Raw genomic sequence first — 26789 nt, 5'->3', positions numbered from 1 at the left:
CACATACAACTAGCATAGATGTTTTAGAAGATGAATATTAAGATACTACTGGAAAAGTTTAGCAATGAATGCACAGTTCAAATTTTGTTTGGATTCATTAAAAATAACTCCATCATGTTTAAGTACTGCATTTCCAAGATAGTTACATAAATTACTATGCATAGTTTAAAAAATTTTACTTGAGCTACCAATCCAAAAAAGTGAACATCTTAAGAGTTTGAATAAAACAAATTGGAATGCATAGCGGTGTTTAGAGTAGTGGTCTTTGAACAGGACTCAGACTATTATTGGAAAATTAATTATTGACACAAAACAATAATGCTACCTTCATTTAACATATTACCTTTCATTTATTCATCATTTATTTCTACAGTGCTTCATAACCACCATCATTCTTTATCTTTAATACGAATAAAACGATGACAATAGCTAACATTTATTCTATGATTACTGTGTACCAAGTACAAAGTTTTTTTTTGTTTGTTTTTTTACATGAATCATCTAAGTTAATTTTTTCACAGAACTATAGCAAGACACTATTATTATTCTCGCTTTCGGTATCAGGAAACTGAGGCACAGAGAATTTCAACAACTCGCCCTGTATCAAACACCTAATTAGTAGTAAGCTGGGAAGCTGGCAGCCCCTAAATCATCACATTGTACACAATATAATTGCATGAAGTTATATCTCAAAGAAGCTGGGAAAAAGCCCAATAAACCTTTATGAACACTGAATATTATTCTTTAAAAAAAACCTAACTGAAAAAAGGTAAGGCAGTGAATGCTTAGATAAATTCGGATACTTCCACAGATATCTAGTGGCCAAAGTTTGGAATCTAAGTCTTATAATTCCTAAATCCTCCATTCATTTATCTTTTAGCATGATGATAATAGTTTACCTGAGGAGAAGATCCAGCAACTTCTAAGATTAAGAAAGGCAGAATAAAAAAGGACAAACATAGCTATAATGAAGGACTGCTTTATGTATGTTTGCAGTCAGGGAACACATACCAGTTTTCATTGCAGGCTGTGTGACACGTGGGGCAGTGTTCACAGAAGCGGCCTATGCTCCTGGGATCGGTGCACTCACACCTGCCACATACACATGTGCCTCTTCCACTACACACCTGGCCCTTTGGATTGATACAGTGCTGGGCTGATGTTGACGGGCACTGGCACCGATCGCCTTCCCAGCCACTGAAGCACTGGCATCTGCCTGCTTCACACTCTCCGTGCCCTGCAATAAAGACACCCCAGGACCTAAGTTATTGGGGCCACCGACTTTGTGAAGCGTTTCCAAACGTGAATTCCCCTCCCATCTCCATGGAAACACACTGCCGGTCAAGTGAAATGGAAACAGCATCATTTTCTATTTGTCTGAGTGCCAGGACATAGGGGTGTGTGTTTTCAAAGCTGTTCGATTGTAGATAATCTCCTGGTGCTAATGTATTGTGCTGTCAGTTGTGAAGTCTGCCCTTCAGTGGCTGCCCAACTACTTGAAGGTCACTGTACGTTGGTTTAAATTAAAAACACAAATATAAAGAAGCTACAAAGGCTGAAGTAATGTTAATTGTCTGACTCGATATTCAAAAACGAGTATTTGATTAATAGCTTCCATAATTTATTCTCTTTGTTTCTCGTTATTGCCAAGGGCCTGGGATAACTTTGAAGGTTCACGAGGCAAACCCTTCTAGTGCTTCAGTTCCGCTAGTGCCATGTTTAAAGATAATATCTCCAAGGAAGCTGAACTAATCCTTTCACATCTTCAGGACATTAGTTAGCAGATTGGCAGGGCATGTCAAAAGTATGCTGTGGGCTATTATTAGTAATGAGAAAAAGCAAGACAGAAAGCAAGGCAGTAGATGTGTGTGTGTGCCAGCGTTGGGGACATCTGTGCAGACAGATAAATTGAGGAAAAACACTGGTTATATATAGCTAAATGGATTTTAGACTGCAGAAGTATCCAAAACTTAACATGCTAATGTGAACTAGAAATCTTCAAGAGGGACTACCTTTTACAGGATTATATAGTGTTTCTCAAGCTTATTCAACAACAGACTTTTCCCTCCTATCTTCCCTCCTTCCCTTCCTTCTCTAGTTTCCTCCTTCCCTCCCTTTATTGTAGAGCATCTCATAGGGTAACTGTTCCATAGAGTCCACTGTTAGGTCAGCTTATTTTGCTAAATGTAAAACTAATGAAGTCCAGGCCAGACGAACACCTGCCAGACCCTGTTCCCCACAAGCAAGCTTCATGACTAATCCCAGCCAACTGACCTGTGAACATGTGTTTTTATTCTCAAATGAGGCAAGTGAAGAAAGTAATTGTCAGCCTATGGCCTGCGCTTGCAAGTTATACACAAATAATTCAAAGCAGATTCTCAACTGCTCATGCATCAGTAGTATTGTCGTATAGAAGACCCAGTACATTGATTTTTTGATATTTTACTATAAACAGAGACTGGGAATCTCAATTTATTTCAAACTTCTTTGAGAGATTGACAGCTAAGGGAAATGATCTCAGAATTCTTTCTCTTCCTTGTCCCAAACAGGATTAGCTCTAAAAAATTAGCTCTAAAAAATTAATGGTTCGTTCTAAAGTCATCTATAATCCATTCTACCCATGATACCAGGTAGAGATGAATAAATGTTTGGAATATAAAATATTTTTTGTATATAATAAAATAAGAAGGCAAATTGCCCTATATCACATATTTATATGATATAGGGCAATTTTTTAGCTTACACAAGAATTCATTTTGTATAAATATCTTACCTTCTGTATGCTTATGATAATGAACTATTTCAATTCATCAATAATCTAATTAACATTTGCTTACCAAAATGCAAACACTAAAAAGCTGGTTTAACAGTAGGTAGATGTAGCACACTGTCACAGAAAACTCAATTCCTTTGAAAATAGTAATTTATATTAATTTTTAAAATGCTATATAGATTTCCTGGAACCTAACCTCTAGGTGGCAGTAAATTGAATTAGCCAAAAAATACTTTTGATATTTTTGTGTCAAATGATTTCATTTTAAAATTTGATCTGTGTGTGGCCTCTGGGAATAATCTTCCAGATTACTTATAAAACCAATATTTTCTTGAAGAATGTTGTCTTTTGACAATTCTGTTGCTGATTTTCCAAAAATAAACTAGTAAAGTTTAAATCACTACCAATTTACAATGCCATCTATAATAATGCATTAAGAATTCTCTAGTGAATGAAAAGTATATTTTTATAGCTCACTATCCTCTGAGGAAGCTGGAGGAAGTGACCACTTATGAGAATGAATCAGATCCTTCTAGAAGTATACCCTGATCTTAGAAAACCTGTCGGACATCATCAGTAATTTCTTTTTCTGGTATATATCTTTACAAGGTTGAGGCATTCTTGAGAATAACAATTAATTTTTTATTTTTAAATATTTACTGCACAAAATGATTTAAAATGTAAATATCAGAATCATGTGGTATAAATCTGTTGCCACGCCTGAATTTCAAAGATGGAAACTCTGAATATTAAATTCAGATTCAGGGTTACTAATTATAAAGATGAGATTTAAAGATACTTTAACATATATGCTAATTTAATAATAACTAGTAAAAACTGCATGTAGATATTTATACTCACCAGCACACAGATTTCCATGGTGATATGGACAAGAAAAGTCATCCTTTTCACAGTATTTTCCATATACTTTTCCAAGCTTAATTTTGTGACACAAACATTTCCCGCAGATACAAACTCCTCGACCGCTGCAAACAGGTTGATCCTTGTGTGACTTGCAACTCTCAGAAGGAAATTGATCTTCATCAAAACGACATTTATTCTCATCACACTGGAAACACTTGGAATCTAGAAAAGTTTCATCTATGCACTTTCTTTTAGGTCCTCTGCTGTCATCACACTGACAGCTGCAGTTTCTGTGTATATGAATTTTAGTGGTTTCATTGAAACCGATAGGTTTAATTATTGCATAGTTTTTTCCTCCTGTGACATCACATTTTTTCATCATAACTGTTACATTGAAAAGAACCTAAATTTGGGGCAAAGGGAGGGGAAGAAGATATATTTATACGTCTTGATGATTTTTATTACCAGTATTATATCTGTTAATGATATTTTGAATCAATGCCATCTTATAGAAATTAATATTTATAAATTATACACTCTTTCATACATAGATATAACATCTCTTTTTAATTTCATTTATTTCCTTATATAAACTGGACAGTTAAAAAGATGCAATGACTGCTACTTGCCTGTATTGCATCATTAAATGGACAGAGTTTCAAGACTATTTGAAATGTCCATTCCACTTTTGATACATACATATGTAGGTGTATATATATATATATATATATATATATATATATATATATATAGTTATTCATATATATATAGGTATATATATGAATTGATATATAATATATATGGATATATATGGCTATATCCATCCCAAGCAAAGAGCCTGGCACAAATATATTTATATTTGTATGTGTATGTATATACATATATACATACATATACATGTATATGCATACTTGTATATGTATATACATATACACATACATATGCATGTATATGCATACTTGTATATGTATATACATATACATACACATATATACACACATATTTATATACACACATGTAATGATATGAAAGATCTATATTTAGGCGATATATATGCATTAGAAATTAGAATTAGTATCATAATATTAAAATCAATGCAGTTGGTGTTGTACTTGAAATGTTTTTTATCTTAAGAATGTTAAGAATTAACAGACATATAGGATAATATGATCACTGCCAATATTTATAATAGAGCAAAACTCAGGTTTTATATAATCAAGAGGTCATATTGACTCTTCCCGAGAATTAACCTGTTTATACTACTTGTTGAAAGTGAGAGGAATAACAGAATTTAGACAAAGAAAAAAAAAGTAAGAAATAGGGAAAAACATTCTGTCAAAACCGATTTTGAAAGAATGAACTATCTCTAAGAAGGTAACTCTTACTCAGAAAGTAACTTAGTGTTACCCTTTGTTAAAACAAAGTTTTTTATATGTTTAATAAAAATCAAATATGTATTTTATAAACTGAAATATAATGTCTTTTGAACAAAGTCCAAGGAATGATTTAGAGGAGCCTACAAAACTAGAATCTAGCAATAATTAATTTCAAATGTACATCTTGTTAGAGCTATACTGCCTGAAGATTCTGAACTTATCAAGAGGGAAAAATGTCCTCAAACTAAAGAGAAAGGAAGATTCTCTTGTATTCAATCTTAGAATCTTAGGGCTTTTTATCTCTTTCAATAACTTTCTTTTTCTCTGTAGCATGACATTAAAATAATATCATAGACTCTTAGAGATGGAAGGAAAAGGGATTAGAAGTCTTCTCGTCCAAACCATTCATTTAAAAATGGGGCAGCTGATGCCTCAAGAGGTGAATGACTCACTGATAATCACTTCATCCAACAAGAATTCCCTTTAAACGCATATTTCTTTGTGTTTACTCTCTATTGTGCCAGTCCCGGGAGAATCCATATCTCCCACGGTCCTGTATCCTGATGCTACTATAACCTGGGCCTCTCTTTTCCACATTTCATTCCTTTTTAGTTAAATGATGATACTGCCTTTTTATTGTTCTTAACAAATTTCCTTGCCTCCTCCTAGATCATGATGAGTGTATTGGGATAATCCCAAAGTGAAAGATTTTGGAATTCTTAGTCTTTATCAGCTGCTCCATCATTCCCATTCTTTTCTGTGGCTTATTAATTTTCAGTTTCATATTACTCTGAGCATTTTCAGATTCAAAACCAAAAGGTATTATCGTCATTGTAAGTATAGATACTACTTGTTTGAGGAGATGTGACTTCCTAATATATAATGGCTGTGACACCTAAGTTTAAAGTTATTATCATTGAAAAAGTATTTAATATAATATATATTTATTTTAACTTGAGAGTTTGAAAGAACAGTCAATGAAATTAAAACAAGTAGGAACTTTGCAAAGAGATAATAAAGTTACTTTAAAGTATAAATAAGATCCTTGGAGTCACTAGTAAGTAAAGTTTTTCAGGATGGTTTGATTTTCTGTGAGAAAGCATGCCAAACAATTAGTTTATTTTAAATGGGGAAAAGCACACCCACGTACTTCATCATTGCTTGTCACGTTTCCGCATCCGTCTGTGCCTGGCTTTCTGGTCCCATTTGGACAGATGGCGGTAATGTTTAAGTAGATGCCTTTTACCTGGTTTTCCACCTGAACTTTCACTTCTGATATTAGTTTCTGCAGAGACAATTTTTTAATTGTATACTATAGCAGTTTCAAATGTAAGCAGCTACACAGAGTCATGCTTATTAAATCATTCTAGATTTAATTTAACTAAACCAAAGAGTCTCTATAAAAGATGAATAAAAACACTGTTACCACATAATGACTCAATTATATTTGAAATTCATAATAAATATGGAAGGATTAGACTATCTGCATTTAAATTGCTCTATTTTTTCACATATTTCCATGACTGTGCATTTTGATCACTTACTTCAAAGATAAATCTCACTCGGCCTGTTATAAAAACAATCATTTTTAATCCAATCATATTCATATTTTGTGATAAAAATTTAAATAAAATATTGAAAATACATATCATCACAGAGGGTCAATCTTGACAGTTTAAAATCTATAACATGCTTCTGACATTTATAGCTATTATTAGAGAAACATTTTGGTTTTAAACACTGTAGAATATCATGAAAGCTAAAATGCATTATTGATAAAAAATTGAAAGGTGAATTTTTGGGAGGCCATTTCTATCCTATAAGCATAAGAATTACCTGCCAGATATGGTCCTATGCATTTTCCAAGTATAGCTTAGAATTGCTTGTGTCAATCAAGCAATTCTAGCTTGTTCTAATTCATACTGTTGAAATAGAGCCCCTTACTGAACAGAAAACTATTCATTTATGCAATCATTAAAAAAAATCTGAGTAATGCCCATCATGTATGAAGCATACACTAATTCCTTCCATCATAATCTTTAAGTTTCAAAAGTTCTAGCTGCATTAAATATATACTGTAGATCTGTGGGTATTTCATCTCATAAAATTCAGAGTCTACCCCATGGAAAGATCCTTAAGATATGCTTGTAAACAAAGGAAGGGAAAAGATGAAGTAAGTACTAAGGAAAAAGAGTTCAGTAGTCGGGTATGAAGAAGAAAACTTCAAATGACTCCTAATTCTTTACTTGAGTAATTTTTCTTCTGCTGCTGTATAATCAATAAAGAGATGTGTGCTGACTAATTAATGATTGATCATGGAATTATGGTAATAAATCTTTATTTAGACTAAGATACTTCCTCAAATTAGTAAATTCTATTTGGATTAGGTAAGACTATGTCAGCTACATTTTTTATTGCCCAAGGAGCTCATACATTGTAATCATTTAATTGAACAATTTTGGCAAACCAACAGAAACTTTTGATATGCAAATGGTGTTGTTATGATGATGGTTTAACTTATCAGAAGGAAGTTCCTATTATAATAAGTGTTCTCAGTTTGCCCTCCTGAAATTCTGCTCCTCTTAAAACTTTAAGCTAATTGTAATGTTTTATCAAGGAGGGTGTGAAGACAAACATCTAAAATTTTGTCCAATTTTGGGATTTAGAAATGAAGCTCCAGACACAATCTTAAGCTTCCCTTTTAAAATCTAACAGGTACAGAGGCAGCATCTATTTTTTGTGATATACAATTCCTTTTTCATTCAGTGTCATTTCTTGATTTCAGCTAAATTACTATTATTAGAGTTATGATTTTTACATAATTTTAATTCTAATGGTAGTGCTGATATATAGGATAAAACCAAAAATGTAATCACACTCACCATGTACTAAGTTTGTATATACTTTTATAAGATTCTTAAAATGAAGTGCAAAAAATGAAAAGTTAGAATGAAAAAACTTTTTTTCAATAAATTGTGAATAGTTTCTGTTGGGCTGTGAAGACAAAATGAAATTTCAGAAGAATTTTGAAAATATAGACATATATAAAATAATAACAGGATCTCAACTTAAGAAGATTAGTTAGAGTAAGTTTTCATTGGATTTACTAGTATTTTTCCATTGCTTAAGGTTAATCAGAACTGCAGTTAGCTAAGGCATCACATACCGATCCTAGGCAAATAAAGAACATAAAACCAAATGCTGCCATTTGCCTTTCCATTGATGCAGTCTGACACACAAGCAAGTCTATCAAATTATATTCCTTGTTTAATAAATGGGTCCATACTGTAAAAACTAGGGTGGCTTATGACACTGTAAGCTCCTTCCTTATTTCGATTATTCCTGGGAACAGAGTAGGAATGAGAATGAATTTTACACACATTTGATTTTCCTTGATAAGAAGCTACTCGGGTCCTAATGTTCTTTTGTGACAGTGAGGAAGAAATACAATCAAACATGCTTTTCCTTATTTCATTCAATGTAATTTTCAGACATCGAGAAATTCCTTGGCAAAAAAAAAAAAATTTATTTTAAAATACTTTAAAAAAAAGAAGATTTAAACGAGGCCTTCATTTTCTATCTCGTGTCTACTTCCTGCCTTTCCCTTTTGTATCTGAGTTGAAGGCAGATGCTGCATGGAGAAAATAAGAGAAACCTGAGATTTCTCACACTGCTTGGGCTACCATTTCTGCTACTCAACCCTACTATGTCAGGAAGGGAATCAGAAAATTTGGGGAAGTGAGACTTTATTAACGGTCCATGGCTTCAGGGTAGAATAAAGCATATCTTTGGATACTATGTAAAAAACAAACAGGTGATAGCAGACTGAAGGATGTTCCTGGGGCCTGCAGTTAAGGAAGACCTAGGCTCTGTTCCTGTTGCTTCTGTTTGTTAGCTGTTTGACCTTTGGTTAATTTGCTTAGCTTCTTTGAGGTTCTACGAATATACGGTGGGAACATTAACATCTGTTTTATAGGTCAGTTGCACAGATTAAATGAGATCATGTATGGAAAATAACTGATCTTAGTGGCATTAAAGTAACACTCACTATTATTACAACACCTTAACAGAGGATTCATTCCAGGAATGACCTAGGTTGAAAGAGCAGATGTTTCTTTAAATCTTTGCATTGGCATCCACTCTTCGCAGACTGGGGACAGCAGACAACTGTCAACTCAGTAAAATAGTATATCTCTTAAGGTGTTCTTTTAATCAAACTAGCTTTATATAAAACTGTTAAAATAACTGATTGAACCATCAAGTGATTGATCTAAGAGACTCAAACAGAGTTCTCTTAGTAATTTCTGTATTCCAGATAACTCATTTCCGCTGACAGGTTACTGCTTTAAATAACAATGTGAATTTCGTACTTTATCTTTGTGACATAGGAAATTGTGAAATTTCTTGGTAACAAAGTATATTCTATAGCTGTGATTTGGTGACTCACTGAACATTCGATTTGGAAGGAAATTTAGATGACCTGTAGTCTAAGCTGGGTTTACTGTCAGTGAGACACAGTGAGGCACAGAAAGCTGAAGGGACTTTCCAAAGGTTTGATGGCTAGTTATTAGGGGAGCCGGACCTAAACTTAGGTTCTTCATCACTAATGTAACGTTCTTTCCACCACTCCTTTCAAGATGATAGGGCACTAGTTTGTACCTTGCCACAGAAATGGGGGTTAAAAGTTTATTTTTTAAAATTGTGTTTAATATATACATACCTGATAGGCTTCTACTACCAAATTATTGAGGTTTGCAGCTTTGGATTCTATTTCGCCAGCAATGGTGCCAGGCAAGAGGGGTAGAAGGTCCTAGAAAATATAGCAATAACATTTACTTAATGACAGTCATATGCAACAGTTTGGCAACCAACAGATATTAAAAAGTCTTGTAGTTATCAATGAAGGTGACATTACATGAATCAAAAAATATGAGGAAAAAAAAAATAGGGCACCCAAAGCATATACACCTGAAATGGCAGTATATGTGCAAGAGTGTGTGTGCATGCACAAGTTACATGCTAACCTAAAAACTTAATCGAAGTACAGGCCAGCATTTCCCAAAGTATCTTCCTAGGAACATAGTCTCAAGAGATTTTAAACGCGAAAGGGTTCTAAGGGCAGGTAAGTCTGAGAAGTTCTGCATATTGTTTCTTCAACTTAGAGACTCAAAATGTATGCTTGCAATTAAAGGTTCAGAGAAGTCCTACAGTTCAGAAATAATTTAGCATTATTGAATGCAGCATTTTCTAGCATTTCTTTAATTATAAACTTTTTTCTCATATAAACATTTTGCAGAACAATTGTTCCATGGAATGAACTTTATTACACGTTGGCCCAGACTGGAGAAAAAAGTCGTAGTCACAAGTGGAAGCTTCATGGAGTGGGTGTTCTTGATGGATGGTACTGAATAACTATGGAGAAAACCCTAGGTAGGTATTCCTAGTGAGAAAAACAATTAGCAAAGGCTTAAAGCTTTCCCTGAGTTTTAGATAAAGTAAGAACAGAGAAGAAACCAGTCTGACTGGAGTGAAGGGTGCATGTTTACTGTAAGGAATCAGATTATGAAAAGTCTTGAAATCCACTTATACACTCATTTCATTATTCAGAAGTATTAAGTTCCTTCTGTATCCCAGCCACTACTTAGACACTAACAACTAGGTATCTCAGGTAATGGGGAAAATGTGTCACTTGCAGATTTTAAAAATCCATTTATCTAACGTTTGTTGAGCACCTGTTGTGTACCACTTTGGAGATGCTAAGTTGCTAGGCTACTAGTTTTCACCCTTACGGATCTCACAGGTACATAAATGACAGTTTCAAAAAAAAAAACCATACACATGAAACAAGAGGAAGAATGCACAGACCCTAATGAGAGCAAGCATCTGAGGGCTGAGGGCTGAAGAAGGCTATCAGGAATTGTTTCCTGGAGGAGCTGTGTCTTAAAGGACGAGTAAGAGTTAGGAAAGTCATGAGGGAGAAGGACTTGAAGGCATAGTTGGTATGAAACTTGGCACAAAGGAGTGAAAGAGCCTGGTGAATGGTGTGCAAAGAGAATTAGAAGGATGGCTGGAGGGGCAAGTGTAAGGCAGAGAATAGCGGGTGATTAGGCCAGGGAGGCAAGCAGGGACCAGCCAGTCTCCTATGCCACATTAAAGACTTGATACTCTAACTCAGAGGGAACTACAGGAACATTTTATTCTAGGGAGTACTGTGGTCACACCTGTGATTTAAATAGCCAGGTGGATGATAGATTTGAGAGATGTGTTAAGAGGGTGTTACAAGACAGACGAAGGTGATTGATAAAAATGTCTCAGGGCAGCCAACGTAGGTAACTCTAAGAGCATACACAGGACTCATAATAGAACTTGTCATGTGTTCAGAACTTGTCAACTCTTACTTTGCACACAATTCAATAATAATAAGCCTGCCTGATTTTATGGTTTATAAGTCAGTGGAAATTATTTTTAATGGAGCATGGAGAAACTGCTAGAGCCAGTAACACCATCCAGAAATAATAAATAGCAGAGAAAGAGGAGGCAAAAGCAATGAAAACAGCATAAGGAATATAGTCAATAATATTGTAATAAATATATATAGTGCCAGATGGGTACTAGACTTATTGGGGTGATCACTTTGTAAGGTATATAAATATTTAATCACTATGTTGTACACCTGAAACTAATGTAATATTGTATGTCAACTATAATTGAAAAATAAATTAACCCCTCTCTCCCAAAAAAGGCTGCACGATAATTTGAAATTCAACTATTAAGCTTAAAGGTTAAAGAACATAGGATTTAGGAGGCCGTTAGGAAAGTTTGGGCATATATATAAAACCTCCCTAAATGTGTTTCCTCATCTTTAAAAAACGGGCATATTAGTTATACTGCCCTCATTGTTATGAGTTGTTAAGAGTATTAAATGAGTTAATAAACTCAGTGCCTGACAATAGTAAGTACTCAATTAAGTGGAAGCCGTTACCTTTGTTACTAAAGTAGTTTGGGCATTGGGTTGGGGCCCAGAGCCCTTCTTCTGTGGGTATTAATGGCTGTTACATTAAAAAGGCGTTCCATAGCATATAAATTTGGGAAAATGGTGAATTAATTAAAGTTTCACTACAGATTTCTAGGGCAAGAGGTAGAACGATTAAAGTAGTGCTATCAGACGATAAATACGGTAGTTGGGTATTACGGAAGCTGATGGAGGGCACATCCGTTTTGTGGTAAATGCAAATGAGTTCAAGTATTTGTTGAAGACAAATGAAAATGTAGTTTCTCTGTATTAAAAAAATAAGTAAAGGACATTGGGAGTAGAAGGAAGAAGCAAAGATGATAGAACAGATGAGGAAGACCCATGACCAGACATGTGCAATGAAATTAGAGTATCATGGCATCATGGAAATGAAGAAAAGAGAGTTTCCTGGAAGAAAGAGAAGACTGCAAAGAGAAAGCTATAACAGGTCACACAAGAGCAGTTCTGTGTTGTGGGGAGGTCCCATGGTGCTGCCAAACGTCTATTCTACTATGGGTTTCACTGGCCCGAAGGATTCTGGACAAAACCAAGGTTATTCTTATGTAGCAAGCCGCTTCCCTGGCTCCTCTTGTTCTCTTATTGGATGACCTTGACCAAATCTAGGTATGCTGGTGCTGCTGAAAATTAAGCTGATATTCTCCCAACATAATCTATTATTAGGATATGCCCATGGGCTGGCATATGAGCAGCACTCCGGACTTGGATATTGCAATTGGAATGTGAACTACTTTTCACCTGATGAAATTCCTTCCCGTTATTATCACAGTCAGTATCACACCAAGTTTCAGTGCCTACACTTGATTCTAGGTGTTACAAATACAGAATCTATACTTAAACGCTTACTTAAATCACTGTGTAGTACACACATTAGTTAATACAGTATTAAATTAGATTGTACAAAGTGCAATAACTCCAGAATCCTTCCTTGTGGTTCTAAGAAGTATTCTAACTTCAACTACCAAGGCAAACATTTTAATTTTTAAAATTTGGGAATGAACATACCTTATACCAATGAAACTGTTTTCCTTGAACTGCAAAGATGACATTAATGTTGTTGTCTATTAACTTTTCTGAAAGTTGGCCTAGTGAGGGATGTTCCTGTTAACAGATAATGAAATAAAGAAGGGAGTGAAATTTAGTAGCTCAATCCCACACATATCCAAACATTCGTTATGAGGGAAACGATATCACTGACATAAAAATGTATTGTATTGGGAAGATTATGATTTTACTTTTAAATTCTTTTAAAAAATAAGATCAACATTAACATATTAAGGATATTTTATAGACAAAAGCTCCATAAAAACCTAAGGCTCAGAAAAAAGAAGAGGGCTGAATTCAACATAGTAAAGAGTGTTCAGCACCTCTTTAGTTTAATACTGGACTGAAACTGATATAATTGAAAGATAATTTAATATTCAGAAACAGACACATTAGTGACAATAACGAGTGAACATCAGTAAAAAGTGACGAAATGCAAATATATGCATATACGTATATACATGTACATATTTGATATATAACATAATACAGTATAAACTCTATTTAAAAGCAGAAAACCCCTGTACTCAAATCCCAGGTTGTCACTGTATGATAAAAGTTCTATGTCAGGTCCATCCTGTGTAACATCTGAATAGTATCTGGTTTTCATAATTGCTGGCAAGATGAAAAAGATAACAATAGTATGTGAACTATCTAGTGCAGTTCGTTGCATATTGTAGGTACTCAAAACTAATAGCAATTATTGTGATTTTTATTTCCAACAGCTTATACAAGGTGTAGGTTACAGATCTCTCAACTTATTATTATTCTAATTTCACTTTTTGTCATATATACACACACGCATATACATAATAAATATATATAATATAATATTATATATAATATAATATAATAATATTTTATATATATAATAAATCTGTTGCACTTTGATAAAGAAAACTTCTGTAGAGCCAGCTGTTACCTTCTTTGTGTAGTGAGAAAGGTTGGGATGAGTAGAAAGGGAATAAAATTTAGTAAATATGAGAAGTCTGACAACTACAGAAATTGCTATATCTTAAGTTATATAGTTAGACGTTATACTTGATATTTTTTCTTTCTATGAATTCTCTTCTAGAAATTAAAGTAATAATCTCAAATAACAGCTTCATACTAGACATCTCTTAGAGAGATGATGTCAGACTTCCACTGTAGTGGTCCCCACCTGTTCATTGGTGCCTAGTTGTGTTAGCCAAGGCTCATGTGACTGAGTCTAATCAGCAGTGTGTGATTCAAGTTCATATTACTCTGTAGTTTGTACTCCCCACTTCACCCTCCATTACTAATTTTTTCTTCTTAAGGGAAAATTTCATTAAACCACATTGGTTAACATTTCTGTATTTTGGCAACTATGTGAACTTAGTAAAAGAGCTAATTTTAGTAGTTTCAGTTATAGCCTAAGTTCTGTGACCCACATATTAAACTTACATATACAGACAAAAGAGATACCCTTGTGCTTAAAAATATTGTCACTAACGTGAGTAAGTGCTATGATCTGAATATTTGTGTCTCCCTCCCCAAATTCATATGTTAAATCTTAACCCCCAAAGTGATGGTACTGGTTGGTGATCAGGTCATGAAGGTGGAACCTTCATCAAGGGGATTAGTGCCCTTATAAAAGAGAGGCATTGGAAAAAGCTCCCTTGCCCCTTCTACCATATGAGGTTACAGCTAGAAAATGTCACCTATGAAACAAAGTAGGCTCTCACCAGACCTTGAATTTGCCAGTGCCTTGTTCTTGGACTTTCCAACCTCCAGAACTGTGAGCAATAAATTTCTGTTTATAAGCCACCCAGTTTATGCTTTTTTGTTATAGCAGCCCAAATGGACTAAAATAATAGCCATAACAAATATGCTTTTATTTTTATATAATCTATAATTGCTGTGGTAGAAGTAAATCAAATTTTCATGAACTGCATTTAAATGTGATATGAAACCAATTTATGAAGAGGTTTAAAAAGTATTACCACATGGATTTCCATAAGAAAAGTTCTTGCCCAGAGCATTTCTTAAAATATAATTTTAAAGTAATAGAAAAACATTCCTCCAAATATAAATTCTACCAGATAAATTCTTATTCCTTATTTCTAAGAATATGTATACTCTTAAAACAGATTTATGACAGTTTGAATAATGCTAGTAAATTAAAGAGAACAAGTAAAGGAAAGGTAAATGAGTATTTTTTTAAAGGCAGCAACTACTCTTCAAATATTTTTGCTTAGACAAACAATAATTACAGTTTGCCAGGCATTCCCCCTTCTTAATTTTTAAAACCATTCATATTTAAGGAAAATTTAATCCATATGTTTTTTTAACCGGCTTAAACTTCACACTTATAAAATCAATATTTAAAGAACAGTCCAAGATGTAAGCAGCTTTCCGAGCCTTCTTAATCTCTTTCCTCTTTCAAAACCAGAAAGTCACATTGACCAAAAATACACAAAATTTAAATCTAGAAAGTTCTAGTTTGGTCAGAAGCTCATTAAAAAGGTCACTTAGGTTTTAAGCTTAAAAGAACTTTTTAGCCTTAGGAAGAAATCAGTTTTAAAAGAAAAGCGAGCACCTTGACACAGATTTGTCAAAATTACAAATGTGTAACAGATGTTTAAATAAACCAGGAGAGCTTGGACTAATGGCCATTATTGAAGCCCCCTCCCCTTTCCTGTGTGAGGCACATTATCTTTTAAGCATTTTATCTTTTATGTCTTGTATTTCGCTAGCAGGAACACTCCCTCTCAGCCAGCTGCTCTACTGACGTCACTGTTTCTCATCTCTAACTCCCCCTTTGTCTAACCCATTATGTATTGTTTCTCTAAACTCTGAAAATAATTGACAGAGATAACAGGCATTTCAGGGAGAAGAAGAGAAAGTAATGTACCACACAGCTGCTAAGTAATTTAGGGCAAAGGGATTCCTTTCACATTTTTCTTCTTCACCAACACCTTCACTGTGACTTATGGGAAATAACTTAAAAATGTCAGAAGGGAAGTGTAGGTTAAGAAAGATTCATTGAAAGCAACTTCGGTTAAAGAGATAACTGTGTGGAGATGTATGAAAGAATTTTAATAATGTGCATATAAGTGGCAAAGAAAGAAGTGTTTAAGATTCTTTTCATAAAAGTGAGATTCAGAATAAAATTTTGTAAGATAATATAGAATCCATAGTATTGAATATTATAATAAGATATGAAAAAACCCCAGTGTCTTGGTAAATAAAGTACTCAATTACCTAGATTATTTTTTTACAGTTCACTTTTTAGATGAAAGAGACAAATAACGTGAAAGCAATCTCATAGCAGAGATTTATTTAGAGATGAAGACTTTAAATTATGTGTTGTCAGTCCCTGTCTATTGCAGTAGCCTATTTTTGCATAAACTGGGGTTTTCCATCAGTGGCACTATTGACATTTTGGGCCAGGTATTCTCTGTTGTTGGTGAGGGGCTGTCCTGTGCAGTGGAAGATATTTAGCAACATCCCTGGCCTCTATCTACTAGATGCCAGTATTTCCCTCTTCCCCCAGTTTTAATAACCAAAATGTCTTTGGATATTGAAATGCCCTCTGGGGGGCAAAATTGCTCCATTTGAGAACCATACCAAGAGCAGGGGCTCTGGAAAGAGACCACCGGGATCTCAACTCCTGGTTCTGCAATTATTAGCTATGTAACACTGGCCAGCTGTCTTAACCTCTCTTTGATCCAGTTTCCATATGTATAAAATAGGTATAAATACTAGTATCTACCTCTCAGAGTTGTGGTGGGGATGAAATGTGCTAATATGGGTAAAGGCTTTTTGTTTACCATTTTGTGTGCCCAGATTAGTGGTGAGTAGGGACTCATGTCCTGATGTCAACACTGCCTAGCATTTACCATAGACAATACTATATAGGGCTGATCCTTTTTAATGTCTCTATTTTCTCATTTGTGAAATAGAGGTAATAGCAATATCCACACCTCACTGGGATGTTGGGTAGTGGTGTATAAATGTAAGGGACAAAGAGCACAGGACTACCTAATAAAAAACAGCTTTCAATAAAAGACTGCTTAATAAAAGACATTTGGAGGCCATTACTAAAGGCTAGATGTGAGGCTCTTAGATATGCTTTGTTTGACTTCCCTCATTTATTTACCCATTGTATCCGGCCCCTAAAGTGTTTGTGGCTCCTGTTCAACATAGCATCAACTGTAATCACGATATCCCAGTTTTACTAAAGTGAGGGGCATGTACTAATAATTTTTGGAAGCATTTCAATGAGAGTGGTGATAAAAAGTTTTGTGCTTAAATATGAATGAACTGAAACATATAATTGAATTGGAACATTGTTTCATAAATATTTTCATCAAAATTTTGTTTTCATTGTGCCACTGGCAAACCATTGTTTTTTCTCATTATCAGAGCCATTATATAAAAGCAGTGCTAGGCTATTCTGAGCCTGGCCCAGGTGATTCTGTGTGCAACTTTTGCTTTCAATTTAAAAGACAAAAATAAATTAAATTTTGTTTGCAGAGATCATTTCCTGGCTTTTTTACTGCTAGCATGAGAAGCATTTAAATTAGATTGGTTCTAAAATTATTGAAGTTATTATTGTTCTCATAGCATTTAAAATTTAAAACAGTTCAGAGAGGAGTTTCAAGCTGATATCAAGCATTTTGTTAGTTTTAAAAGTTGTAACAATATTTAAAAAAATTGCACATGGACTTAAAACTTTTTAGATGTATTCTGCCTGGGTGACACCCTAAACTTATCTTATCTCTTTAATTAATTTAGAAAGTTATATTTTTATGCAATGTTAAGCAGAGAAAAAGTAAGAATCATGAAATAAGGTGAAAATTTTTATTATATACTTTAATTTAGTCTGTTAGAATTACTGTTATTATTCTCATAATGACGAATCAGTAATTTCCATGAGACAAAATAAATATTAATACTTCTTTATTCCCTTAAAATAATAATTTTGGTTTAAATGGCCTCTCATTTGACTGTAAACAGCTGTTTTGCTGTTAAGCCTCAGTCTGTAATAAAAGGTAGAAGATTTGGGGTTATTCTAGATCTTTTTTTTTTTTCATTAGCTGTAGTATTTGGTATTGTGCAAAAATTAGGAATATTGAATAAACTTGGGTTAGGAAGTATCTTTTTAAAGTGTTTTAAGCATTAGAATAATTATTTTTATAAGAAGCTTCAGAGTCAAATATGCTTTAAAATATTTTAAAGAACGGCCCTAATGCAGTTTCTTTCCGTGTCATCAAAATTACTTACATTTATTAGTTTACTGAAGGGCAGCCAGTACTAAGTTAGAATGAAGATTGTGGCATGGGCACAAGCTAGAGATCTGAGAATCAGATACCCTGGACAACATATTTATTCTCCCTCTCCACTTCATTTATTGTGGATGGGTATGATGATGCCTACCATGCTGAGCTGATACAGAAATTTAGTGAGCTAAAGAATGTGAAGAGTCTGGCAGATCACCTAGCTCAGTGTCAATAGTAATAAATGGAGGCAGTCAGCACAGCATCAGGTTGAAATACATTAATGGATTCTGGCCTTAGATAGCTTAGGTGTGGATCTTGACTCACATTTGTGGTAGTTCTGTGATCTTGCATACATTAATCTGATATCTCTAAGTTTCAGTTTCCTCAACTATAATGGGTTGTGGTAAGGACTGAAGGAGATAACATGAGCAATATGCTCAGCATGATGCCCAACACAAAGTAAGTGCTCAGTGAATTAGCATTTTTATTAGTATGTGTCTGAGAGAGTTAATACTTTCCGAAGTTGGAGAGGCTATCTCTTAATATCAGAGCAGCAAAAATAATTGTCTCTTTGGTAAAAGAATAAAATCGTGTCCTTACATGGAATGCTGTCTGATATCAGCAAATATAGCAAAATACCTGAAATAGCCTTTTCAGAAAAAAATAGAACACAAAGAGGTATAACTTTCTGAAAATGTGTTAACTCAGGTAGCAAAGTTATGGATTAAATTAGTAAAGTATCTTCTCGAGCTCCCTTTCTTCATCTGTAGTTCTGGAAAAATTGAATATAATTCCAAATAGTTTAGATATATTGTAAAAAGAAAGCTTCCTAAATGTCTTATTATAAATCAAGAACATGTTAAAGTTGCATGAGAAGTCAGAGGCAGAATATTAACTGTTTTTACCATAAGGAAGCAAAACTCTTGAGTAATGCCTAATATGCCTTCTGCAATTAAGCTTCAGTTCTCTAAGATGGTAATCAATTCAGCAGCTAGTCCATTCAAATGAGGCTGCAGGAGAGGGAATGAAGCCAGCAGTAAGTGAATTCTGAGATGTTATGTGATGGGGCGAAGAATCGCTGACCATAATATAATGAGGCACAGAAAAAAAGAAGACTGACACAAGAGAAAGAAACACCGCACCTAAGCTACTAAATACAATTAGAAATATGGTAGGATTTTGTCTATTTGCATCTCTTCATCCAGGACTGAAAGTCATAACAACATTCGAAAATCTCATTAATAAGGAAGGGCTCATTGTGTGACCTGTGTGCCTCTTCCAAATACTTGTTCCTTGGACCCCTTTCATTGTTACTGGAGACCTTGGTATTATTCTTGGCCTCTGCTAAGAGTGGGTGAATGGTTGTGAGGGCTCTGAGTGAGGTAAGGAATTACCCTGGAAGAGCTGGGTGAGCAGACAGGGTAAAATTCCAGACCCTTAGTATTAATAACCTGTTTTCTACACCATTAACATTTTTTATAGTAACATCTACCATTTTCAAAAGAATGCCATATTTTAAATCACCATTATTACTGGATAAATTATAACACTACATTACTACTCAAGTTTTTCATTCCAGCACTTGGAGAAAAAGCAGTGGAAAATGTGATTTATTCAATAGTATAACATCATTATCCAATAATCATAAAAAATTTATAATAATGTGTAAATATAAATTATTTTAAATTATATCTTCTTTTGTAATTTATGTAAGTCAAATTATCTACTTTATTTCTTCTATAAGTGAGACTGTAACCAGAAAGTTAGAACAAAAATTAAACCAGGAACTTCATTGCTCTATTTCTTCTACTTTCCTCTTGTGACACTGTGGCAAATTAAGAATATGAATTTTAACATAAGATTGAACTAGACTGAGCCTCAGCTTTGTTACTTAACTTTCTAGCCATTTGTCCTTAGTCACTTTATTTCTTCTACCTTTGGTTTTTCTGTTTGTAAAAGAGAGATAATTATGACTGCCCTACAGAGTCGTTGTAAAGATAATTTTGATTCTGTATGCAGTGTTTGCTACAGTGGTTTCAGGTAGTAAATACTCAAAATATGGTAGTTGTTACCATTCTGGAGTTCACATCGAACCCTCATGAAATAGCTATGTGTACAAGCAGAACTCGCCCATGTAATTTAGACATATAAAAGATCTTTTATCAGTTATTTCCTTTTATACATAAAGGAACCAGAGTTTGGACCAAGAAACTCAGATAGCATTCAACATCACTGGTATTAGCTGCTAGAGATAAAGCCAAGAAGCAAAGTGTTTAATTGCTTGTCTAGCTTACACCTTTTATAGTTCTTTTATAATGGCCAAAGAGGAGAGGATGGAGATCATTTTAAAATGAGAAGGCACGTATGCTTAGAGTCAGGTTCAAGGTAGCTTTGGATATAGAAAGTTTCAGAGAAATAGCACATCTTGTAGATATAAGTGCATAGACAAGGGATCAATCAAAAAGCTTCAGCTTCTTTTGTTTTTGGGCAGTGACCCTAGAAATGAAGGGAATGAGAATTCTCAGAAAGAGAAACCTTAGCACATAGACCTGGGATGAGAGAAAAGTATTTTTCTAAGGTATTAACACACAGCTCCTTGGTTTACTCAGTAAACATCAGTGACATGTGGTAGCCTCATTCTTTTCAGTAGGTGGAACAATGCTGAAGAAGGCAAATGAAGCTCATGATAGACTATCCAAATTCCTGATGTCATAAGAGCCCAAATACTATGTAAAATTCCACCAGAATTAGAATTTATTTCCATAAGGTTATATGGCATGGCATATGTCTAAAATTATGAGAGCATTTTTTTTTTTGACTTAAGGAATCCTTCCTAGATGAGCGACAGCACCCTTTAAAATACAATTATGGAGAGATGACTTCAGTGACTTGGCAAAACCTCAAAAGACTAATGCAATGCAATTTGAGAATAATGGGATTATTACTTTTCTTTAAAAAGAAAGCTTCTCCTTGTCTCATAATAGAATAATTCTTCTTGTCTCCTCCTCCACTCCCCAGTAAATAAATTCGAATTCTATCTCAGATTTAAAAGAGGTTAACTAGAAGGAAAGAAAGATAAGAAATGACTAAACTGAAGTGGAGGAGGTGAGGGGAGTGAGGGAGAGTGAGGTGGGTCTACCGAAATGAAATGTAGCTGAGTGGAAGACAGTTAACAAAGGGAAAGACACTGCTGGAATAACTCTAAACCCTGAATTTTAATTACAGACTCTAGCAGCCTTTTAAACTCTTTAAAATTTGAGGCTGCTCTCAAGAAACTAAACTAACCAAAGGTTGAACTTCTTTCATGCGGTAATATAATCGCTCCTCTAGACTTTCAGTGAATCCAGTAGGATATTCCAGATAACTAAATTTAAACAATTTAAATTTTACTCATGGGAAACACACAAATTTCAGCATAATTTATATGCTTTTAACATTGCAGATCCCAAACTGGGTATCAGGTGCCGGGAGCAGTGCAGCACTTCACCAGGGTGCCTCGAAATGTCTTAAATTTTCAAGGGAAACTCGGTGATACTCAGCATCTGTCAGGTACCCATGAACTACTACCTGGAGTTAGTTCACAGTTTTAAGATTATATTTGGCTCTGCTCCTTTAGAGCCAGGGTCCTCAACCCTCAGGTCACTGACTGGTACCAGTCCATGGCCTGTTAGGAACCGGGCCACACAGCAGGCGGTGAGCAGTGGGCCAGTGAGTGAAGCTTCATCTGTATTTGCAGCCACTCCCAAGCGCTAGCATCACCGCCTCAGCTCCACCTCAGATCATCAGGCATTAGATTCTCATCGGAGTACCAGTCCCTAGTACCAAAAATGTCGGGGACTGCTGCTTTAGAGGACATCATGTCTTTGCGAAGCTGGGCAGATTGAAAATAAGTGTGAAATAGGAAATGAGGGTGGCAATATCCAATCTGATTCCAAGTCTTGGAAGTTCCCATTAGTAATTTGTTTACTAAGAATGACACAAATATATGTATATGTGATTCATGATGTATATTATTTTTTTAACTGGCTGCTAAGTTTTTAGGTCACAAAGAGTTATTTGAAACTACAACTTAAAAAAACAGAACTGTCAGGGTTTTATTCCCCCTTTTGTTTGTTTGTTTTTTGTCAAGGGGCACCAGGGGGAAAGTGACTAAGACACTAGGGTCCAAAGATCTGAGAAAGTTTGGAAGTTTCTGTTCTAACATTTGCATGGATGTATAAATATGTGTCCTTGTCAGAAATAAGGTATTTTGTGCAGTTGATTTTCCACATGTAGAATAGCTAATGCTGGGAAAGATACGGTTCTAGGAATTTGTATGTAAATATATGATTCGGAGCTGAAACTAACGCTCAGGAAGCAATGATATTCACTGATTAAAAAAAAAAAGAAAAAAGAACCCTTAAATATAGATAAGCTTCAGAGGGAAAGTGTGAAGTACAGAATACTGGAAGCTGGCCTTGTTTTACCATTTTTTTTTTTTCCTTTTCTCTACATATACCCTACCTATTATATTGTGAGGATTCCTTAGGTCAAATACACTTTCTTACCAATCCTTAATATGTTTTATATACCAACTTTGTAGAACTATTTTGTTTATATAAAACAAAAAGGATGGATGAATGGATAGATAGATGGATGGATTTTTTTTAAGGTCCTTCAGTTGCATTAAAAGAAAGTTCTATCATTTTTATTTTCATAATTTATATAGTGCTTTGTAGTACATCTGAATCAGCTACTAGATGATGTCAAAATATTTTAGCCTTATATTTTATTGATAAAGATAGATAGATTGCATTTTCCTATAACTTTTCTCTCATGGCTTATCCTGACTATGTATGATGCTCCTTGAGCTAATTTCTTGGTACAAGAACAGCTGAATTGCCAATTAAAACTTACACTTTAACCAAAAGAATCATAACTACTAAGAGGCTACTCCTACATTACCATGCTTGTTGATCTGACGTAGACGTTGTTTTTCAGATGGCAGTTTCCATCATTTGGCACCACTATGCCTGCCAATTTGCTATCAAGAGCAAGATGAGATGTCTGATCTGTCATCACCAGCAGCAATCTTTTAGCTTCTTTTCGCCATCCAATATGACTCTTAAAATAAACATGTAATTAGACCTTGTACAATAACAGATCTGTACCGTGGTCTTTATCTCAAGTAAACGTTCAAGTTCACAAACATTAACTCAAGCTAGAATGATGTGCATAAACACAATGCTCTTTCATAGATAGAATTAACTTTTATTTGTACATTCTCTGTTTTACCACAGTCATTTGATCACACTAGCTCCTGGCTACAGATTTCTAGTGTTCTCCCAGAGGAAGAACAAGCCAGGTTTACGACGTGCAGAGCACCCAACGTGATGTGAGTGGGACAACAGGCTCTTTTTGGTTCTTTCTTGGATGGGGGTGAGTGAAAAGAGCAGCCCTTTTGGAAAGGATTTTCCAAGTGCGTAAGTTATTCTTTCCCTTCTGTCTTTTCCTATTTATAACGCTCTCCCAATTTAGCTTCTCTGTCCTGAACATATACCAAATGAATAACATTAGTGACAAATAAGAGATAGAAGGATGTGTTCTTCTATGCTATGTTTTCACTCCATAAATTAAAGAGAACATAGAAATTCTTGGGGAATTTTGCATTGGAGCAAACACCCAATAATGTGAAACTACTTACCTCACAAACAGCTGCCTGAAGCATAGCATCGAAACCTCCTTCTGGTGTGTCTATATTTCCAGAGATCTTCTGTCTGTGAACAGCCTTTTCAAACTCAGTGATGTTCTCTGTCAAAGACAGCACATGGATATATCCATGGGGAGGCATACAGTCTAAATTGTAGTCACTAAATGGGTAAAGAAGAAATGCAAATTTATTTTGCTATGCTTCCTTCAAAGATCCAAAATATTACTCATAGTAAAATTGCGTGGTTGGTGTGAGAAGGGAATACGTTTGTGGTATTTTTGCCAAGGAAATTTTGTAAGAGAAAATCTGTACTTTATAAAATTAGAGAAAAGTTAAATATTGGTGAATATATCTTTGCAAGTAGGAAATAGAAATATAACAGTTTGGTGTTTGAAACATGGAAGATTAAACATGTTTCTTTAACATAGGACATCTAAGAGCTTTTATTAAGCTAATATGTAGTGTTATTTTTTAAAGAGGATATAAGAATTTGCGGTGATCCCTTTTACATTTGACCATGGAACAGCTGAAAAACACTTTTTGGGAAATGTTTTTTAGGAATTTAATTAAAATATACTGTTGTTAGAGTATTTAAAAATCTTTTGCTAATTTTTTAAGTGATGTTTGATGTGCAATTACTGATGAACAATCAGAGTTTATTAAAATTGTTTTGAGAACTCCCTGATGTTCCCAAAAGTGAGAATCTTTCCTCAGGTACATCCACATAGGAGAAGGCACATGATACTCCTTGAGGTGATATATCAGTCCTGTTCTGCTATAACCGACAGCAGAGTTGTTTTGGTGAATTAGAGTGTGTACTGTAAAGTGATCTGGGCAATTTATGATGGAAGTAGGAAAGAAGATGTTAAAAGTAAAGGCTTTGTTAAGGAAGAACTAAACATCTCTCCCTCTCTCTCTGAAAATTCAACAGGCTAATTAGAATATTGTGGGAGAAACTTTTATTTTTAAGGTCAGTTCTTGTTTTGTAGTGGAGCATATGCCATTTAGAATCAGACTTCCAAAAAGCCCAAGAAAAAGGGCACTTTCTAGCAGGCAAATTGTCGTCTTATGACCTACCCTCTATCTGCTAGTTGAGCTTTTTTTGAAGTCACATCATAAGCCACATAATTATAAACACAGTCACAAATACAGTAATGGAAATATAGTTGCAGTACTGGCAACATAAGTACTGTAAATTCAACAAACATTAATTCAGCAAATTCGAAGCAATCAAAAAGGTAAAACAATTTTCGAAGAGGTGTTTATATATATGGCAGCTTGATCATTGGAGGTCTGTCCAAAATTATTAGTATTATTTGTGCTTTTTTGTGAGAAAAACTAAGTGAAAAATATTTGAAAAATAGAAAATAAAAAATCTAAGCTACGGATAATCTCAGGAGTTTTCAGATAGGAACGTACTTCCCAAATATTTTCAGTTCCCATTTAATAAAACAAAAATATAAAATTTAGTAAGTCCTTTATATAAAAACGAAGTGAGATTTTATAAGAAAAAATTTTCATTTAGCATTATGAAGTCCACCTTCAACACTGGATACCTGCATTGATTATGAATCCTCTCTGGGTGGATGCTGATATATGGTGAAACTGTTTTATCAACGTATGAGCCAAATCCAAGGCGAAAGTCACGGGAGAAAAATGACATTTTTCTAGATAAATCATTTCCAACAGAATTTAATTTTTCAATGTTATTGTGCATTGAGGCTGAGACATCAACCAGATAATAAAGATCCACAGGATATTTCTTCAGAGGATGAATTTTCAGCATAAAATTAGCTTCAGCTCCTAGTTCAAAGAAAGACGGATATCATATAGTATTCAGTTTAGACATCTCAGGATAAGCTATCAATCAATCAGTTGCATTTTAGATATAGAACAATTATCATAAATTTGTACATAATGAAATTAAGAACATTCTAGAATAATTTTAAGGCAATTTGAAAACCATACAAATTTATTAGTTTCCAACTTCTACAATGAATTTCCCATGGTTCTATAGGGCAGATAGAGATAATACCAAATGCACCAGCTCAATATAAATATAGTAGGGAATATATTTATCACCATATGAACCTGTATTTCTGCTATCTAGAAAAACACAGCACAAAACAGCAAGCAGCATTCTATCTCCAGAGAGAGTAGGTGGCTGTGTTTGTTAAGATGGCTTTTAAGTTTGAAGAAAACCAGAAAGGTATCTTAAGAAAAATTACCTCTTATTGGATGCAAGTATAAATTCATTCTTTTGGGTTAAGGCATATTTATATATGAGATGTGAAAGCTCTTACTGAGAAGTTCATTATGCTATTCAAAATAATTAGTAGCTCATCATGAATTACTTGATAGGATTCTTCCCAGCAGTTAGTTGTGAGAAGTAATAAAACAGTGGTCAAAAGAATGGTACCCAGCAGTGCCATATTGAGGACCTGGGCAATGTAGGGAATAGCATTTCTCCAACCCTTGCTGGGTTCTCAATAAACATATGTCGAAGAGGTATCACAGAGGCAAAGGAACTGCAGGAGAAGAGAGGGTCATCACAAGGAGAATTGTGGGAGCCTCCCAAGGACAACTGTCTGTAATAAACTTTTATTTAGTTCTCTGTCCATATGCATTTGATACAAGGTTCTGTATCCCTGTATACAAAGGATATGGCATCTTGCAGAGTTGGTAGCTCTATATTTTTTAAAAGTAGATGGTGAAGAGTTATCAATTTAAATACAGGAGATTTGTGAATTTTACTATTTTAAATAAT

The 26789-nt window shown here is 34.4% G+C and overlaps 1 protein-coding gene across 3 annotated transcripts in view; it reads right to left on the bottom strand.

The window, feature by feature from the left end:
- The window catches only part of ITGB8 (integrin subunit beta 8), a 73008-nt gene that overhangs the window by 8235 nt on the left and 37984 nt on the right, over positions 1-26789 (bottom strand). For all 3 annotated transcript variants that reach the window (XM_039862499.1, XM_039862500.1, XM_039862501.1), the window contains exons 4-11: positions 25579-25825; positions 24017-24182; positions 23278-23436; positions 13049-13144; positions 9734-9823; positions 6164-6298; positions 3635-4040; positions 1012-1237 (exon numbers count right to left, since the gene is read on the bottom strand). In XM_039862499.1, the coding sequence (XP_039718433.1) occupies positions 1012-1237; positions 3635-4040; positions 6164-6298; positions 9734-9823; positions 13049-13144; positions 23278-23436; positions 24017-24182; positions 25579-25825 (1525 nt within the window). The remainder of the gene's footprint in view (positions 1-1011; positions 1238-3634; positions 4041-6163; positions 6299-9733; positions 9824-13048; positions 13145-23277; positions 23437-24016; positions 24183-25578; positions 25826-26789) is intronic.

Source organism: Pteropus medius, unplaced genomic scaffold (assembly GCF_902729225.1).
Source record: "Pteropus medius unplaced genomic scaffold, Ma_sr-lr_union100, whole genome shotgun sequence".
NCBI classification, from domain to species: Eukaryota; Metazoa; Chordata; class Mammalia; order Chiroptera; family Pteropodidae; genus Pteropus; species Pteropus medius.
This window is presented reverse-complemented; position numbering and strand designations above follow the sequence as displayed.